This window comes from Rattus rattus, chromosome 7 (genome assembly GCF_011064425.1).
Source record: "Rattus rattus isolate New Zealand chromosome 7, Rrattus_CSIRO_v1, whole genome shotgun sequence".
NCBI lineage: Eukaryota > Metazoa > Chordata > Mammalia > Rodentia > Muridae > Rattus > Rattus rattus.
The window spans coordinates 119,996,715-120,017,195 of record NC_046160.1 but is presented as its reverse complement, the minus strand read 5'-3'; the positions used below and the strand labels follow the sequence as shown (position 1 = coordinate 120,017,195).

The window sequence follows — 20,481 nt, the reverse complement described above, 5'->3', positions numbered from 1 at the left end:
GGCCAGTTTGGATTCTGTCCCCCACCCAGCCCCCCACCACTGTAGCTGTGCTGACAGGATCTTCTCTTGACCAGTCCAGCCCAGTTGATTTCCCTCATATAGCCATCACTAGAGGTCATAATGGCTTGAACAGTCTCTAACAGTCAAGGATATACCTGAGGACACCTAAACACCATCTGAGAACTCAACTGCACACTTAGCACCTAGCTCCTGTTTTTGGGTCTTTGCTTAGGAGGCCTTTGTGTACCTTAGCTCTCCATTGATGCTAACTCTCCTACATTCCAGAAGCAAATTCTGGGCCCCTCTATGGTGCTATCTCAGGCCATGGAGCCGGTGTCTCCTTGTCTCCATGGGAAGACAGAATCCAACTCTAGTAGGGCACAGACACGCCCAGCAGGACAAGAGACAATTGGCAGCCCCTGCAGGTTCTTTTTCTTCCCTGACTCGAGCATTTCTTCTCTTTCTTATTATTTCACTTTCCATAGAATTGTTATCACTGAGCTAGTATGAGAGGATCACAATGGGCTATCTTCTCTATAGCAAGGAATCAGTCTATAATCTGCCTTTGAACCTCAGCATCTGCTCAGACGGTCCTGGAATCTGCTCTGCGCTGACGGCCTAAACCTCTTTCCTGACAGTCATGGCTTGAACTTGATCCTGAATGAGTCACACCCACATCTCACCCTTACCTAACTAGCAGACTTTTGGAGGAGAATTGAGACAGAGCTGATGGTGGAAGGGTGAGACTTTGGGGTGTTTGTATGGGGTGAGGGACATTATATGTGGGAAGGATATGAACTTTTGGGGTCCATAGGGAGAGCTGATGTGGACTAATTCTGTCCCCAGAAGATTCAGCAAATGACATTTAAGCCACCATGACCTTAGATGTTTGCAGACAGGGTCATAAACTGATAAGTTATAATTAGGGCTAGGGTGTACCTCTTCTAGCCTGACTGTGTACTTATGAGAAGAGATCAAGACAGAGACACACACAGAGGGAGAGCCTGTGAGGTCACATGGAGGAGAAGGCACCTACCAGGCAAGAAGAGCCCAACCTTGTCAACGCCTGATCTGGAACTTCTCCAAACATACTTGAGAAAACAAACATCCCTTATAATCTTTCTCTTCCCTGACTCTGGAGTATTTCTTCTCTTTCTTATTCCTACACTTTTCCATAGAAATGTTATCACTGAGCCTGAGGTCACTGAGACACTTGCTTCTTAGTTTGTGTGGCTGGTGTGGGAGGCCATGAGTGGGCAACCTACAGGACAAAGGCAGCTTCTGGCTGGGAAGAAACTGCCCATAGGGAAGAAAGATGGAGGACCTGTCTGGTATAGGATAGCAGAGCTGTCACACAGCTGTGAAGGGACCCTTAGAGGAGAACTGGTAGGACACAGGACCAGGAGAGGTAGTTATGTTCTTCCGTCTACTTAACAGTGCTATGTTTCTAAGTGCCAGGGCTGGTTCACATAGGAAGAACACAGAGATGGTGGAATGTTTGAAAAAACGTTTTATTGACAAAAAAAAAAACAAACCAAAAACAAACAAAACCAACAAAGCAGACAGAGACCTTAGAGACATCAATGATCCACAGGAAGTTAGAAGCCAAAGTCCTGAGTCTTTTGAGAACTTCCTGCCACTCACAGAAGAACAGGTGCCCACTTTTCCTTCCTGCCTTCGTTTTTCTTCCTGTCTGGAAACTGATTTCTCATTGGCTGAGAAGTGATGGAGAAACAGGTATTGGAGCTCTGGAGTAGACCCACTCCACACTTCAGGAGCCTGGTGGTAGGGGGCATGGTAATTCCTTGGACTGCTGCCCCAGCTGTCATTAGCTAAGTCTAAGAGTCATGGACAGATGTCAGGTCTGCAAGACAAACCTGCTATACCATGGCTCTTTCCCGTGCCCTTCCACCTCTATTGCTCTTCATCTCTTTCCTTCTGTCCCAGTTGGAATCCACTCATCAGGTCCCTCTCCAGGAGGTCCTTGCTGGTCACCCAACCCCTGCTTAGGGGCCTCTGCACCTGCTAGGGGCTACACAGAGGCCATGAAGTCCAGGCCTTCCTCTCTTGTGCCTCCAGCATAGAGCTCAGAATTCCAGAGAGGTGGTGGTGTCTAGGTCTCAGGACTGGCCAGAGTTGTGTGTGAATTTTTTCCTTTGTGTGAGAATCCAGTGTATTGTATTATACCTGTGACCAGAAGAAGGATCTACATAAGGATCCCACCTTTTAGATGGTTCTGTCCCAAGATCCTGAGAAACACAGTTCTTTTCTGTATCCCAGGGTTCATGGAAGTGGTAAGAAGGAACCTGGCAAAACGATGTGAAGGCCAATGGAATAATTCAGTCAACTTCAGCTGGGCCATGATTGCCCTGGTCTTCGTGGCTTGGTTGAAGTCTGTCTTACCCTGGGGATCCAAAATCTGCCATTTACATACTCAATTCTTGTGTTTTAGAAGATGATGCTGACAGGACTGGTTCCAAGGTTGGTCCCTTCCAAGCTGGACACAGGCAACATGGGTACTTGTCACTTCTTCAGTGATTCTTCTGCCCCAACAGATTGTATACACTAGTCAGGAAACTATGGTCCTTCTGACCCTATCTAGTGTCCTGGCTGCTGCTGTGATGGTATTTTAGGTCCTGGAGGCTGTGGCTTGTGGAAATCTAATATCCACATAGTCCTCCAGAGAGAGAAGAATTGAGGGAGGTTGGGTCTCATAGACAGAAGATAGTGAAGTGAGCAGACAGTGTGATCTGAGTCAGGCTGCTTGGCACATTGGACAGGGTCCTCTAGGGCATGGAGAATCCTTTGCCATTATAGGAGGTGGCTTAGGGCCCTTGTCCAATCATGTTCTTGTATTCAGGAACCAGCGTCTGCTTCAACCCTACCACTGAGGAGAAGATCCACTTTACCTGTGGGGCAGGGTGAATAAGATAAGATCAGGACTGCACTCTGACCTGTGTTTCCTCTCCCACCAAGAGAGTTAGCTCAGCCAGGCAGGTACCCATCCCTAGAGTCTCTAACCTGCTACATGGGTGTCTAGAGGATTGCATGTTGATCAGATAGGGATGGTATAGGGGGAAATGTGTGCATAGAGTGGGAATAAGTGTCAGATAGATCTGAACAGCATGAGACCAGGATGAGGATACAACATGGGACAGAATGCGGACAGCATGAGCACTTCATAGGGACAGTGAATAGGGACAGCGTGGTGATAGAGTGGAGTTAGTACAAGGACAGAATGGGAGATGAGGTGAGACAGCATGGAAGAAGGTACACCTGGGAGAGAGTTCATTAGACACTAACAGTGTGCAAACAACATGAGAATTCAGGGAACATAGACAAATGTCCAGGGATAGAGTTGGTGACAACAGGGAACATTATGGGACAGCAGGGTTTATTGTCGGGTTGTGTGCAGAGTGTGGGGACAATGTGGGAGCCAACATTGGCAGTATGAGACACTAGGGACAGTGTGAGGAGAGCATGAAAACAGAGACAACAGTCTGGGATAGCATACCAGGGAGGAATGGACAGTGTGGGGGCAGCATGAGGCAACACAGCGAGAGTGGGGACAGCTTGGGGAATTATGGAGACTGCATGGGACACTGTGAGACTGTATCATAGAGAAGGTTAGGCGGCATTGCCCAGCATGTAAGACTGGTCAATAGCATGGGACAGTGTGGGGCATAGCTGATCACAGAGACAGTATGGGGAACAGTGTGAGGATAGTGTGGACACTGTGGAGATGGTGTGGCTGACCTTGAAGAGTGTGACAGCAGCGCTGTAGCACACACTGAGCAGGAAGAGGCTGATGAAGATGGTGATGGTCGTCCAGAGTCCCTCCAGCTCCCCGTCCTCGGCCTCAGCACAGGCATCGTCCACTTCCATCCCTGGACAGAAAGGGAAGTCAGTGTTTATCCCAACACGGTGCGGCTAGGGCCATTCCCTGTGTGACAGGAGGCTGCATAGAGGCTCAGGAGAAAGCTACAGCCTGACTGGGCCAGCAGACCCTCCCTGGGGCCATCTCTCCTTTCTGATCTCTCTCTGGACCAGAAACTTCAGCTCCCCAAAGTGCTGTAGTTTTGTCCCTGAGCTCACCAGACACCCTGGACCTGATGGTGGCCTGGCCTATACAAGAGGTCATTTTGTGTGTCCCAGCCTTGAGTTCTGAGCCTGGCTAGGCTGAGTCAGGGCCTGTGCCTCTCATGGGTAGAGTCTGTGTGGTCTGCCTGATCCTGTATCTGCTGATGACCAAGAACTGAGGGCCAGAGGGATTGCAGAGCTGATTCCCCATGATGCTAGGACTGCAGTTAAGATCCACAGTGGGAAGTGAGTAAGTTATACAGTTTTGGATGGGTGCCAACTGTGTGAGGTTAGGGGCAGCATCCCAGGGTCAGGGACAGATTGACCCCAGGGAACTCATGTGTGCATGAAGATGTCTGTGGGCATCTGAGGCAGAGAAAAGTTGTATCTGTCTCAGCTGGCCCACTTGTGAATGTTGGGATGATCCTGTGTGTAGACCTGGTTTCTTTTCATATGTGAGTACTGCACAGGATGCCCATGTGAGGTTCCAGTGTGTGTGTGTGTGTGTGTGTGTGTGTGTGTGTGTGTGTGTGTGTGTCACTGTGCTGTGCATTTGAAGATGTGTGTGCATGCATACATATGGGCCTCTTGCCCTCAGGGTTGCTCATCAGGTTGTTTTTAATGGGTCCATGTTGATTCTCATGCAGTGAGAGAGCAGTGACAGTTATCTGCATCGTTACATTAGACTTAGTCTCTGGAATGCTTCTTGCATTGAGTGGTGGAATAGCAAGGGTCTGTCTGAAATCCTGTGACCATATGTGTCCATTGAGTGCCTTCAGTGGGATCCTTGGCCAGGAAGAGGGGTAAGGGTGGACTGAGGGAGGTGGAGTTTGGGTCGTCCTTACTTTGGTGATATATTCTGTGCCCACTATAGATGTATTAGGTAGAGGAAGAGAAAGAGAGAGGGATAAAGCCTCCACTTTTCAGTGAGAGGTAAATTCTGTTCATGCCAGCAAATCAAAAGTGCTAGGTCTGGCAGTGTAGACCACATTTTTTCCTTAGTCAAACCTCAGGCCTCAAACCCTGGACGCCCCTCAGCCCATGACCTCGCTGGACTCTGTATCTCATAAAGAACCAGGACATTTTTGCAGGGTCCCAAGGCAGAGCTGGGTGCTTTATTTACACAGAGAAAGGGGGGTAGAGGTAGGTATTGGCATCCTTTAGGCCAAGAGGGGCCACTGGACTCTGGGGTCATTTACCCGGAGAGTGGGAGAGACTCTTCTCAGTATGGTGGTTATGCAGGCCCTCATGCAGCACCGAACACGTGAAAGTGTTTCCCTGCTGCCATTTTTCCTTCTTCATGCTGAGCTTGCTGTAGAGGAAGTAACTCCCATCTGTGTCCATCGTAGGTGGAGTGTTCTTGTAGTTTTCCTGTGGCTGCCCGTTCATCTTCCAGTCCGTATAAATGTCCGCGGGATAGAAGCCTTTTACCAAGCAGGTGATACTGACTTCATTCTGGGTCATCTCTTCCTTGGGAGGCGGCATGGTGTATACCTGTGGACCTCGTGGTCTGCCTGTGGATACAGAGAGTGGTCAGCATAGAGGTCAGTAAGAGGGCAGAAGTCTAGTTAAGTCAAGCTCTGTCTATGGCCTACTGCAGCTTCTACACCACACACCCTGCTGCTCCCACCTTCGGATTTGGAGATGGTTTTCTCGATGGGGGCTGGGAAAGCTGCACTGGTGACCTTGCATCTGAACGTCCTGCCATTGAGCCAGTCCTGGTGCAGGATGGGGAGTTCACTGACTGAGCGGAAAGTGCTGTTGAACTGCTCCTCCGGTGGGTGAGTCTGAGCTGTGTGCACTTCCACGTCATCTACAAACCAGCTGAACCGGACCTCGGGATCGTCCTGGCTAATGTCTACCACAACACATGTGACCTTAGGAGTCAGAGTGATGGTGAGCACATCCTTGGGCTTTGGGGGGAAGATGAAGACAGATGATACTTCTGAGCCTGTACATGAAGAAGAAAGGTGGAAATATGTCACTATCCTCCAACATGGGCCTCTGAGGACATTCGTTGGACCTGGGGCTGGAGTTTAAGGCCTAGTGACTTACCTGTACATATGCAAGGCTTGCAAACACCTCCACCGTTTCTGGGCACTGCAGAGAGAAGGCTGTGTGTTATTGGTGTCTATAGGTGAGAAGGCACCAGGTTGGTTCTGGTGTGGGATCATGGCAGGCTCTTCCTGGGTATGACCTTTTGCAGGTTGATACTCTAGTCTGCCTCTGTATGTCATGATGCAAGGGCATCTTACCCAGAATATTAATAAATGGGTGTAAAGGACATAGAAATCTCCAGAAGGGAGACACAGGAGAATTTTTGGTCTCCCGGGCTGAGGCCCCCTCCCTGGTGATGTCTGCCCACCCTGGTTGGTGTAAGCGGTCTAATGCCTTACCCTCACCTCTAGTGAGCCCCTCGTCCCCTGGTTGTTCTCTCACCAATTTTCTTGTCCACCTTGGTGCTGCTGGCCGGGTGGGCTACGTTGCAGGTGACGGTCTGGCTGGGCCAGGTGCTGGAGGGTACAGTCACTGAGCTGGTGAGAGTGTAGAGCCCAGACTGCAGGACAGCTGGGAAGGTGTGCACACCGCTGGACAGGGCTCCAGAGTTCCAGGTCACGGTGGCTGGCTCAGGGAAATAGCCCTTGACCAGGCATCCCAGGGTCACCATGGAGTTACTTTTGAGAGCAGTTCCAGGAGCCAGTGGATAGACAGATGGGGCTGTTGTTTCAGCTACAAGAATAAGTATGAATGATCATTCTGTCTGACAGGTCTGGACCCAAGCTTCTACAAGTCCTCCATTTTGTACCCTCCCCAAGTCCCTGGCTGTATAAATGGAGGAGGCAACACCCAACCATTGGGCTTGCCAATGTCAGCCTCACCAGGCCAGATCACACCTAATCCCTTTGAGCCTAGGCCCATTCCTATTACACTTTCAGGAAATGGCCCAAAGAGCCTTGCAGTATGGGTATCTCTATTCCCCCACCAACTGTCCAATGCAGGTATCTGTGTTCTAATGCTAAACCTCTTACCCGTGGGCCATAAGCTGCACACAGTTTGGACAACAGTGAAGCCCAAACTGAAGTCGGGTCATCCCTGCTGTCTACTGTATTCTCCTGTGTTTGTCAACTCCTAGGCTGCTTTACCTGCCTTGGTCTGTTCACTAATGGTCCTTGATCTTAGGTTCTCTGAACTCTTCATAGTCCAAGATCTCTGGCCTTAGCTTTGTTTTGCTGGCCTTGTCCTTTTAGTTGGCTTTGATCTAAATAGGTTTAGCACTCTCTATTCTTGGATCAGGATTCACTTGTGGTTCATACACAGCCCTCTTAGCTTTGCCTCCACGTGTGTCCTGCATTAAGTTAGCCCAGCCTGTTTTTACCTTGGTTCTCCTCAAATCTCGCAGTTCTTACAGGTCACCAGGTGCTCCCCTCCCCCACTTTCCAGGGACTCAGCATGGGCCTGTCTGGTTTGACCTGGGTGCTCAGTGCCTCCCCTCTCCTTGCGGTGTATTCTCACTAATGTGACCTTGGTGAACTCAGCCTTGGCTTCTCCTCTGTTCCAGTGTTGTCTTCACAGTGCCATGGGTTCTGCCTTTGCTTTGCATGGGGCTTGTATTGCCAAACCTTGGGAAGTCCCTTTCCTTTCTCAGTAGTACAGGGCCCTAGAAGTTGGACAGCGCCCCCATTTGTATAATGCTGGTCATCACCTCACCTCGCCCTCCTGTCCCTTGTGTCCCTTGGGTCCTTCCCTCTATCCCCAGGGCCATGCTAGTCTCTGCTGCACCTGAGGTCTAACACCTCCACACACCTCCTCCCTGCTCAGCCCCTGATCCTCACACCTCCTTCCTTTTGTAGGTTGATCGTGTGTCCCTGTATAGTTGGGACAGATTTGATCTTCCTGCTCTTCTGTTTCCACAATCTCGGTGGATCGTATCCAGAGCCCCGGACTAACGACCCAAAGCCTGTGTATTTCCTTTGTCTATGCCAACCGTTAGGATTCTCCCTGTGCCTTTCCCTTTCCCTTCTCAGCCAACAGTCCTTCCTCATGTCCCCCTATTCCCTAGATCGTTTTTCTCTTAGCTCTCAGTTATTCTTGGTACCTGCATGAGCTCAGCGATTCCTGTGTCTTGGTCTCTGCCTCTCAGTCCTGAGCACCTCAGTTGGCTCCTGCTAGACCTGACCCGTTTTCCAATGCACTTCTTCTTTCCTTCCTGGGGACTTGGGCCTGCCTACTGCACATATAGCCTTTGCCCACCCCGATCTCTCCCAACACTGGACTTGTTTCTTGGGCACTCCCTCCACTGGGCACTTACTCTTTTCTAAAGACAGTCCCTTGTAGATTTCCCACTCCCTCCCATGACCTCCTGAACTTTCGGTCTTGCCCTCTTCTCCTGGTCCTAGATCCAGATGTGTCCTTGCTCTGCTAGGCCCCTTTGTCTTGTTTCCCTGGCTCCTGGAGCCAAAAGAACTCAGTCCCATCCCTCTCATCAGTGCAGAAAGCTGGATCAGCTCCAGCCTAGACCTCCTGGCTCTTTCCCTCCCTGCACTCCACCATGAATTAAGCATGCCTTCTCCTTCCTCTCTGCCATTGCCTCCCTATCATGCTACCATTTCACCTCAGCCTTGTTCCTCAAACCCCTGGCCCTGGTCCCAGCAGAGTGATTTCTAAGGCCAGCTCATCGGCTCATGGCATCATGTGGCCCTCAATCTCATCTGGACTTCTGTCTAGCTAGTTCCTCCACATTCCCACCTGCCTTGCTCCCATTCAACTCTTTAGTCAGAACCTCCTCTACTCCAACCTGTCCTCCTCCTCAGGAGCTGCACAGCTTATTCCCTACACCCCACCTGCCTTAGGTCTATTGTAGGTGCTTAGGGCTTCCAGAGGCTTCTCTGATGTTCCAGAACTCTTACCTACCCTGGGTGACCTGTGAAATGTTCAGTCTCGTTCCCTACACTGATACCTGCCTCAAGTGCCCTGCACTTGCTCATTTCTAAAACCCTACACTTCCACTTCCCTTGGTTTCCCTTCAGATACTCAGCTTGGTCTCCTACAGCCTGCTAGCCACACCGTCCTTGTAGTGGCTCAGCAGGGCTCCCCACATTCCCATCCACCCCAGATACTCTATAGTCCTTCAGCCTGCTACCTGTACACCCACTGGCTCTAGCTTTGTGGACTTTGTTCACTTAGGACATTCCCACTTCCACCAGTCTTAGTTTCCCAGTGACCCCTAAGCCTGGAATCCTCCATGACCTTTGCTATCCTTTCTCTACACATCTTGGATCCCCACTCATAGGTAGACTAGAACCTGCTCCCCTGTGTCTGCCTAGCCTGATTCTCTAGCACCATTTCCCTCAGCTACCCTCCAGCCCCTCTGCCTGGACCTCCACATAACTAGGGCTCCAGCTCCCATGTAACTGCTCAGCCTGACTCTGTACATTTTCGCCTATCCCTCTACAGCTGCTCACCCTGTTCTCCCATTGACCGAGTCCCCACAGATTTCCTGGAGCTCATTAGCCTGGTTCCTCTTCTACCCATCAGCTCTGGCTCTCTGTTACTTGTTCAGTAGGAGGCCCACACTCCCACTTGCCTCCGTTTCCCTGTAATTTTATGCCTAGTATATTTACTAATAGCTCCCCCAGTTCCTCCATGTCTACACAGCCTGGATCCCTAGAAGCTGACTAGATCCTGCTCCCCTGTGTCTGCTGCTTAAGCTGGTCCCCCACATCTATCTCAGCTACTGAGTATCTGCTTGGCCATGATGCCTGCCCTCCCTAATGTCCCATCTCTCCTGTAGCTCCTCAGCCTGGGCCTCCACCTCCACCTACTACAGCTTCCCTGGATCTACTCAGCCTGGATCCCCACACTCCCTCTGGCCTCAGTTTCCCCGAAATTTTATGCCTAGTATATTTACTAATAGTTCCCCCAGTTCCTCCATTTCTATAGAACTCAGCTAGGATCCCACACTCCTACTTGGTTTAGTTTTCCTGTGACCGCTAAGTCTAGAATCCTCCCTTACTACCAACCTCAGCTCCCTTGTGTGTATTTGGCCTCGGTTTCTACATACCCAGTACATCCTGCTCTCTCGTGTGCTCTCAGACTCCTATCTTCCTAGCACTGAACCTACACTAGTTCCCATGGAGCTGCTCAGCCTGGTTCCCCACACTCTTACCTGCCACAGTTCCCATGTAGCTCCTCAGCCTGGGCCTCCACCTCCACCTACTACAGCTTCCCTCCACCTACTCAGCCTGGATCCCTACACTCCCCCTTGCCTCTGTGTCCCTGCAGATGCTCAGTCTGGAGCTTCACATTTATAATAGCTCCAGCTGTCGTGGAGATGCTCAGCCTGCCTCCTTACACAGTTACCTATCCCTGATCCTGTATAGCTGCTCAGCCTGCTCCCCCACACCCCATTAGCTCCAGATTCCCAGCAGCTTCTCAGCTTGGTACCTTATAGCCCTTCAGCTACAGCTCTTTAGTGTTTGCTCAGCTGTGCCCCCCATGCCTGCATTCCTACTTGGTTCACTTCCCTGTGACTGCTAAGCTACGAATCCCCCACTACCACATGCACCAGTTTCCTTTCTACTGGTCTTCAGTGTTTTTTGACCTGGAATCCGACAGTCTTACCTGCCTCAACTTCCCTGTAGCCACTCTGCCTCTGTTCCTGCCCTTCCACTTGCCACATTTCCCCTGTATCCTCTCAGCCTGCATCCCCATCCCCCCCCTGTTCATTCTATCCTGCCCCTGTGGGTTGTCCCCCCTAACTCTGCCTTACACTTCCCCTGTCCTGGTTCCCCTGGAGCTGCTCTGCTCTGTTCCCCACACTCCTGGTGCCCTCTGCCTGGGTCCCACTTCTACCTTTCGTTGCTCCCCAGACACACTGAAGCGCCCCATTTTGTCCCCACACTTTCACCTGTCCTGGTCTGCCTGGGTCCCCCACCCACCTGTCCTCTGCCCCTGGGTCCCCACACCTCCACCTGTCCTGGCTGCCCCTGCTGCCACCTGTCCTGGCTCCACTGCTCTGCCTGCCTGGTCCCTACCTTCCCTTCCCCCATCCATGGCGCTGCCCCATTTGTCCCCAGCTCCCAGGTCCTGCCCTGCCCTACCCTGTCCCAGTCCCCACTCCACACCTCCACTTTTGGCTCCTCTGGACCTGCTCTGCCTGGATCCCCACACTTCTTTCCTTGCTCCCCAGCTGCTGCTCTGCCTGGGTCTCCACACTTCCACCTTTCCTGGCTTCCCTGGTGCTGCTCTGCCTGGGTCTCCACACTTCCACCTTTCCTAGCTCCCCTGGAGCTTCCCTGTTTGGGTCCCCACACTTCTACCTGTCTTGGCTCCCTAAAGCTGCTGAAAGTGTTCCCCACTCTCGCAGGCCTTAGCTCTTTAGCAGGTGCCCCTTCTTGGGTTCTGAGCTCTTGACTTCCCCTGGTTCTCTGGAACCTCCACTTACCCTGATTCCCCTGAGCTTCTCAGCTGGTGAGTTTCTCAGTTGCTCAGCTCCCCTGAGGCTCATCTTGGCAGGGACCCTGTCCCTGGCTGCTACACCAGTCCCACTGCTGTTGGGCTTACACTCCTGGCTACTACTGCACTGTCTTCCCCAGGATGGCTTGATGCCTCCTTCCTTTTGTGCTGTCCTTAGCTCAGAAGCCCGTTTGATGCGGGCTGTGAGACCTTAGATGTCTCTGCTGTGGGTGTCAGATCAGCTTCTGACAGGGCACATAACTCTTTCGGTTGTTTGTATTTTATTCTCCTGAATCTGTCACTGTCCTGGATCTCCATTAACCCCATTTCTACATGCCAACCTGCCAGATCTGGTTCTGAAAGTGTCTCTAACACCACCAGCTTTGTAGCTGCTCTTCGAGGTTCCCTAAGCTCCTGGAGGTACCTTTTAGGCATCCAGCATTTCTATCTACCCAAGGTCATCCTCATTTCCCCCTTTGGTCCCCCGATTTCTGTGTTTGCACTGCTAGCCCCAGTATAGCTGTCCCCAATCCCCTGTGATGCTCAGCTGTATCTACCACTCCTACCTACCCCATTTCCTCTATAGTTGATTAGAAGGTCTGGTCTTTAGAGTTCCAGTGCCGTCTCATAGCTCTGCCATCAGCCCCAGCTTCCCTTTGCTACTCACTCTGGTTCCCTAAGTTCCCAGTATCTGAACTGAACCCCCAGAACTCCCGTCTGTCCCAGTTTACTTGTGTACTGCAACCTGGATCACAGAGCTTCCAGAAATGCCCTGAATCACAGCACTTTTATCAGCCGTAGTTCCCATGGGCAGGTCAGCCTTGTGTCCTTAACTCTTAACTCCCACATGGTCTAATTCTTCCATAGCGTCTTCATTTGGTCCCTGATACTGCCATCTGTCATAGGATAACCTATTCCGACAATCTTGCTATTGGACTCATGGGGAAGACCAGCCATCTTCTCCCAGGCCACCTCTCTGCCCAGCGCTGGTCATTCTTAAATGTCTTGGATTCCCACTTACCCTTGCCCTCTATGCAGATCAGCTTGGTGCCCCAGGCTTGCATATCCCTAAGTCCATGCCAGCTGTTAAGCCTGTTCTCTCAGCTTCTGGGTTTCTCTAGTCATCCAGACTCCTATGCAGGTTCTCTTGATCTGCTGGGCTTGCTCTGCCTTCTCCAGCACTCCTGTTCTCTCAGCTCACTGGAAGTTGTCCTGCCTGATACTTTGAGTGGCTTGGGCTTCCCTCTACTTTTCTTTCTCTCCTTCAGCTCAGGTTTGCTTCTATTCCCTTAGTAACTCTTGAGTGCTGGGATGGTTCCTGGAACCCCAGGGTGCTTACTTTCTGCTTCTCAGAAGGCCTGAAGGCATTCCCAGGCATGCCCTGGAAGCTCCCTCCCTCTGCCCTCCGGGTCACTTACCACAGGGCTCAGCTGCCTTGGTTCTATCAACCTGTGGTCCAGGCCAAACTGATTCCGCAGTCTTCTGGATTTATTTCATCATCTCCTTGTGGTTCAGGCTTGTTGTCTATGGGGTTGTGCAGCTCTAGCTGCCTGTGCTTGTCTCCCAAGCACTCGCCAGAGTCTGCTCGGTTGACACCAGGCTGCTGGCAAACACATTTACTGTTGAACACACAGGCTTCCTCTGCTTGGGCTGGTCTGTCAACTTCTTCCCAATCTCCTGTGATAGGATGACTCAAAGATCTGGAAGGGCTACAGATGCTGGCAGTCTGTGAGGTCTTCTTCTGCAGCTTCATTCAGTGCTGACCCCTTTGTCATGTGGAAGCTGTAAAAGCAGATGTGATTTGTTCCTGGCTTTCTCTTGTCTTTCCCAGAGTCACAGCCTTTGTTCCAGGGATGCGAATGCCACCCTATTTCCACCCTATGATTGAGTAAGAACATGATTGACAGTGGGTGGCATAGGTATTTCCTGAGGTTCCCTTTATTCTGGGCGGGGGTTTCTGTGTCTGGACATGAGGGAGTCCAAAGCTGACTGAGATTAGTTCATGGGATGTGGGGAAGTTGATGTAGTACTCTTGAGACTCAGGGACAAGGTAGGAAGCCTGGATGTGCTCATACTCTGTGCACCTGGGCCTTCTGGGTCCCTGAGCTGGCTGAGGCTGAGTGATTATGCCCACTCTTTCCTGACCAGCTCATTGGAGAGGGTTCATAGCCTCTGGGCCTCTTGTTCATGTGTGATCTAAGTCCAGCTTTGGTGGCTAAACCTCTCTGTCCCTGTCTCTAGCTAGTGCTATCTCAAGAAAACACTGATAAGCCTGGTGTGCCGTCCAAACTGAATGGGTTATAGAAGAGGCTCGAGGCTCTGCCTGAGTTTCCAAGTAGAGGAAATTATGTCTTCAGACAGAAGCATTTCTGAGACTCAGGAGAATGCCTTGGATAAATTAAGAAGAGGTACGGACCAGAAGGTCTCTAAAACGGACTGCCATGGGAACCTGATGGTTTAGATTGTGGAATCAGGGATTCCAGTTCTGGTCTCAGGGGCTCATGAGAATATGGAACGAGGTAATCAAACCTGCTCTGGCACGCGATACACAGGTTGGTGGATCCCCGAGAGTAGAGGAAGGAGCTCATTGCAGGTCTGTGCAGGAGGAGTTAGGTACAGATATTGGGAGAAGGTGATCTTCAGGGCCTCAGGACTATGTAGATGGGAACAAATTCTGAAGGGTCATGGGACTGGCCATCCTCACTAAAGTGAGGGTCCTCAACTTGAACGATTGGGACTGCTATGAAAAGCCAGGTGTCTCTCTGGGTTTTAGACACTGACAGTATGTAATAATGGAAGGAAGGAAGAATGTGTTGTGAAAGTGTCAGAGAAAGAGGTGAGGAGCCTGCAGGTTATGTGGGCCTCATCAGAAAGACTGCTATGTGGAGAACAAGAAGCAGATTGTTAATCAGGATGGTTATGTCTGGTCAGAGGTGCCCATGCTGGGTAATTGTAGTGTAGGACGCTGGGGTGAACCTCTGTAAACAGAAGATCCACATTATGAGGTCCAAGGATCAGACCCAGAACACAGATTTAGGAGCTTGTGCTGGCCGGGGAAGAACATAGGTTGAGGAGGAGGCTTCTTGAGGAGTATTTCTGGGTAGGATGTGGGTCAATACACACAGGAATGGAGGTGCTGTCTGTGTCAGTGCCAAGTTGAGAAGATACAGCTTTCAGAGCAAAAGGCAGGCTCTAGGTCTGTGAGAATGTTGATACTCAGCGGACCTGAGATGAAGAACTATCATATCATAGTCACATAGGGAACCTATAAGCCAGAGTGAGACAAGGTACCTATTAAAGAGCAATAACCAAGGGTAGACACAGTTGAGGACATGGCTGGAGAACCATGTGCTGATAGGGCTGTGGTTGGTCCCTGGATACTCTCATGGATCCTCTCTTTGACTATGAAGCTCAGGAGGAAAATGCATCAGAGTGGTAGGTAGAGAGTCTTCCTTGACCGTTGGTCCATCAGCATTCTGGATATAGACTAGCCATGGAGATTGGTTCCCAGAGTGCCACAGGCCTGATATAACCTGATGATCTGTAATGTTAAAAGGGTGAAGGTGAGGTGGGTGGAGCTACAGGTGTGTTATGTAATGCTCATGGACCGAGTTATGGATTCTCCTTCATTTTTAGACAAAGAAGACCATGAGTGGGCTGAGTACTAAGTCTACAAGTGCCTATGTCTGTCATATACACTCTCTTTCTCTGCACCAAGTGTGTGGTACCATCCATCTTATACCCTGGCACATGTGGGACATTTCTGGCTATACAGTGACTCTTAGTTGCCTCATCATTAAGCGTGGCCTGGAGGTCAATAGCCAAGTCCAGTGCCCTTTTAATCTATCTTAAAGTAGGAGCTCTCTTCCCTCAGCATCTCGTTGACTATGTGCACCAGTACCTAGTCTGCATGGGTCTCCGCAAACAGAACAGCAGTGTGGGTCTGTGTGAATCAAGAAGCACCCGTTCAGTTTAATATGACTCAGTCCCCTGTTTGGTTTAAGATACTAGCGTTGATGCTGATCTTTGTTTTTGGCATTCAAGTACAACATCATTTGGCAGAATGTTTCCTTTTGATAATTCGCTCAATTCTTTACATATCACAAAGTTTAAGGTACAACTACAGTGCTGGTTATAAAACCTTTCTAAAGTGCAAGCGACATCATTCCTATAGCGATGGACTCTAATGGTTGACGATATTGATGTGACGGCTTAAGGCGCTTGGGGGTCGGGAACTGATGTGATCTCAGTCACACAGCTAATGCAAAGGTCAGCAGGCTGTTTACTGCCTGGAGTAAAACAGACTTCTTGGAGGAAAACAAGGTATAATATCTCTCTTGTCAGAGGCAACTCTGTGTGTTTAACATTCTAGATTCCCCATTGTCTGTGAGCACATGAACATCTTTATGCCCTACACCTGCCTAGTCAGACTGTCACCGGCAATGGGAGTCCACCCAGCTAGGAGACTTTGGATTGATACGTGGGTTATCCAAACAACCAAGGAAGAGTCCTAAGTCACATGAAGGAAGAACTCCCTTTTTTCTCTCCTGAGGACCTCTGTTCATGCCCCTCCTGTTGACAGCCCTTCTCTGTGAGAATTACTCATGGGGTGAACCTTGGACTCAAGTGGTGGATTGTAGATCGTCACCTACCAAGGGTACCAAGGAGGAGTCTAATCTGAGCCCGTGTCAGGGCCAAACTCTTCTTCCCTCAGTTTGATGCCTTGCATATCTCAGTGACATGGAGCTTTGTCTCTGCACAGATGGAAGCTGTGGGCCCTGTACTTGCACAAGTGCCCTAAGTGTTCAGATGAGTTACTGTGCCTTGCCCTCCAGTGCCAGGGGGCTGGTGAGGGTTCTATGCATTCTTCCAGTGGAGGGTGTACCAATTCCTCACTCATCTCTCATATCCTTCTAAAACCCTAGGTGGACCACCTGTCTTCCTCTTTCCCATGCAAAGTCCAAGGATGTGGTTATGACCATACTGTACCCCAAGAACACATGTCATCATGGATGTGAGTCAGGCTGACCCAGATCCAGGTTAACTGGTCCATAGGTGACAGGTAAATGCACACGATATGGATGAAGCCCTAGGAAGGGCAGTAGAATGGTCCTGATTTTCTCAAGGATGCTCATGCCAGATCCATGTGAACCAATTTGCTGAGCATCACGAAGTTTACATGTCTTGAGCATGTACACTCATTTGCATGCAAATGGACACATGTAGCAGCGTGGGTCTATGGCCATATGTAGAGCACCACGTCCTCATAGAACCCTCCTCGATATGCACATGCTGGACATCTGAGACAGATACAAGCGTCACTTTCTAAGTGTTTCTGTGCCTTTCCATAACCCATACAAATAAACACAGAGGGGGTCAGTCTATGTCTAGATGCCCTTCCTCTGCTTACAATCATTGTTTCTTCATAGCTGAGCAGTATGTCCCTCCTCCCACTTGTCTTAGGGGTTTACTGCTGGGAACAGACACCATGACGAAGGTAAGACTTACAAACAATAACATTTGATTGGGGCTGGCTCACAGGTTCAGAGGTTCATCCCATTATCTTTAAAGGCGAGAACAAGGCAGCAATCATCGAGGCATGGTGCAGGAGGAACAGGGAGTTCTCGTCTTTATCTGAAGGCTGCTAGGAGAGTACTGTCTTCCAGGTAGCTAGGGTGAGGGTCTCAATCCCATGCTCATAATGACACAACTACTCCAACAAGGTCACACCTTCTAATAGTGCCACTCCCTGGGCCAAGCATATACAAACCATCACACCAATGCCTCTTTTGAGTCTGGGTATCACTAGACACGGTCTCTGTCATCACTCTGACTCTCTGCACTTGGTTACAAATGGGCAGGCAGAAGGTAAGGAAGGATGTACCGCCACTGTCCTGAAAAGGTCACAGACTCTCTCCATCTAGTCTGGTTTAGCACTGAGGTGGCAGACATACTAGGAGGGGTCTTCACAGTTCAGACTACTATTAGGTTCTGTATGTCTAGCTGAGCTCTGGGACAAAGATATGGCAACTTTGGGAACTGAGGCTACTGGCCCGAGGAGAGCGGAAAGCAGACCTGGCCCCCCAGAGAGGCCTGTTTGTCTAGCCTAGGTATTTTTTACCGGTCTTTCCTCCTTATCAACCCACTCTGCCACACAGAAAATTAAGCTAGCCCTACCTTGTTGGTGCAAACACTAACTCCCCCCTCTCTGTGCAGAGCTGTGTAGAAGTTTTGTCCAGTTCTTCCTCCCAGTCTCATTTTCTCTGAATCAGTACTGAGACTCAAAATATATATTACAATATATATTACCTTCGCCATGTTGCTATGATTTTCACTTATCAGATCATAATTTAAATTATCCAATTTATTCCAGTCTACATCTGCTCTGTGGCTGAAGACCTGTGCTCAGTTACTATGAGTTTGTCTTATCACATTTTCCCACACTATTCTGTGTCACCTGAAACTATGCCTGGTGTCTTTTTGCCTCCAGATGCTCTACATTCTACTCTTCCCTTTTGTATGGCCCATAGATTTTTTTAACTTGATTGGTGATACATCCATATGGATACACACGATATTCTCTCAACAGAGCTGGAACTGATGGGATCTAAGCTGAGTCCTAGATGGGGAGCTGGACAGGCTTTGGACAGCCATCACTGTCTTCATCAGCCTATTCCTGCTCAATGTATGCTACACTGCTACATTCACACTCTTCAAGGTTGGCAATACCACCACCTCAATGGCATCTCACACCTGCATTCTGTATTTGCAATCCCTCAATAAAAATAATGCAAAATAAACCAAACAAAGAAACTGAAGCCGTGGTGTGTTCTGATGCACCTCTACATTACACCCTTTACTCCAGACATCATTCCTTGCAGTGAGTCAGGGGTATGTTTCCAGGTCTCTGGCTTCTGCTGTACCATTAATACTGGATCTGCAGCAGGACTCTTCTTGGATATCCTGTTGTTGTTCTGTGTCATGGAATATTTTCAGCTTGCAAGCTGTAGGACCAGCTCCTTCATGTCCTCTTAGTAGTTGACAGACAGCTGATGCATTGTGATGTTGCCTTGCTGTTCTGGACACTATCCTCACCTTGACACATACTTGGAGTCCTCATTTTCCTTTGTATCATCTTGCAGTTTCCCATGTGACTAGAGGGGCTAAATGGAGAAGTAGTCCCTGGCTTGCTTACTTGGATTGGATTTAATGGTCTCTGTAGGCTCACCTTGAATGGTTAGGCAGTGGTTTTATGACTTGTGGTTTGATTGGAGTAGGTATGGCCTTATTGGGATAGATGTAGCCGAAGTATAATTTTCTAATTTCTTGGGAAATCAATTAAGGTTTTTTACATATGAACTTTTGCAGGGCAGAAAGGTTCAGAAGAATAAATCATGTTTACTAAAGCAGATATGTGAATGGATGTTGAAGCAGACACAGGTGAGAGGATATTTTGCTGAAGCAAACATGTGAGTAGACATGTGACGTTTAGAAAGAATAAAATATGTCCCTACAGACAGGGGAGGAGCCTTTGGCCTTGGTTTGCCTCTCTGCCTCCCTAGCCTTTATTGAGGAAGCCCAGGCCTGCTTCACCTTGTGTCTCACTGCTGATCTTTGCTTACTGTGACTTTGTAGAGAAATAAGTTACAAAAAACTTCTTGTGATATTCCTGGCAGCGAGTGCCTCTGTGGGTTTGGGCTCATTGCTGAACGCAATAGTTCCTTCTGGTTTGTAACTGCCATTGATGATTTGCATTGGTGTTTTTGCTAGAGGACTGGAAAACTGACAACAATGATTGGAATAGCCCCAAAGAACTATTTCTAAACAGGTTCAAAACCTCCATTTCCTATCAACCATTCTTCCACTACCTCTCTGGGTTTGTAATAGAAGGGAGGTTGAAGAGCTTCAATAACCTTATTAAATGCATGTTTGAAAAACTCTAATATTACATGTGTCTTTATTGGAGGATATGGGTGTCCCTTGGGGTTTGCTTTTGGTCCAAGTGCCCAAGCCATGTCCATTGTTGCTATCTTGTTGCTGCCTGTTGATCCATATGTAGAACTGCCATGTGCTTTTTCAGCATCATGTTCTGTCTACATGCTAATATGGTTCCTACCATGCAGGTAATGTAGTAAGCCTCTAAATTTATAACAAACCCCAATCTAAAGGTTTTCATTCTATCTGAGCTGCAGTCATCATGGTGTCTTTTCACAGCAATAGATAGTGATGAAGACAGAAGGTGATACCATGAGTTGAAGGTGTTAATGTACAGGCCTGCCATGTTTCTTAAGGAAATGTAAATGTGCCGACTTTTGGATGAGGAAAGCAAGCAAATGCTTCAAGTGGTGTTTAGTGAGTCAGCACAGCAGGGCAGGGAAGGGGTGGTTCTGAGATGTGAATATTATGACAACTGGGCTCAAGCATTTCCAGGAGACGAATATTTAATGTGGTCTAAGGATTATTCTTGCAATATTTTGGATGAATATGGCTGTTTACTGCGTCTTTTCGTCTGGCTGGGACTAAATTAAAGTTTTTTGGGATTAATGGCCTTGGCAGAGAAATTTTTGTAACAACTGAACATTGACCTTGTTTCTTGGTTATTAGTAGCCAGTCTTTATGTACATCAACCATGAGAGAGAGACTCTCCAGAAGCATCTAAGAGAGACCTAGTACAGCAAGTGAATTTTGTGGAGATGGCCCACCATTTTCATGGCTTCAATGGGTAAACTCTGAATTACAGGACCTTCAGAGATTTTTTATCCCAGGACTGTTCTTCCTGCTCAAGGCAAGCTTTTCAGTCACTATTGCCTAATGATTCTTGGGGCATTAATCTTTCCTTTTGGCAGATTTTCCCCCAGATCAAGGAGAGATGTATTCTCATTTAACAAAGCTATGTCAAGAAATTAAGTTTCATGAATTCCTAATTATGATTTTATAGATTCCCAA

At 49.1% G+C, this 20,481-nt stretch overlaps 2 gene segments (V, D, J or C); one reads left to right on the top strand and one right to left on the bottom strand.

Moving 5' to 3' along the window:
* Positions 1-20,481, top strand: part of LOC116905410 — a 978,601-nt gene that overhangs the window by 937,325 nt on the left and 20,795 nt on the right.
* Positions 5,163-20,481, bottom strand: part of LOC116905412 — a 154,238-nt gene continuing 138,919 nt past the window's right edge. Inside the window, 4 exon segments of the C gene segment in view lie at positions 5,163-5,594; positions 5,711-6,031; positions 6,136-6,180; positions 6,520-6,810. Of these exon segments, the coding sequence occupies positions 5,272-5,594; positions 5,711-6,031; positions 6,136-6,180; positions 6,520-6,810 (980 nt within the window).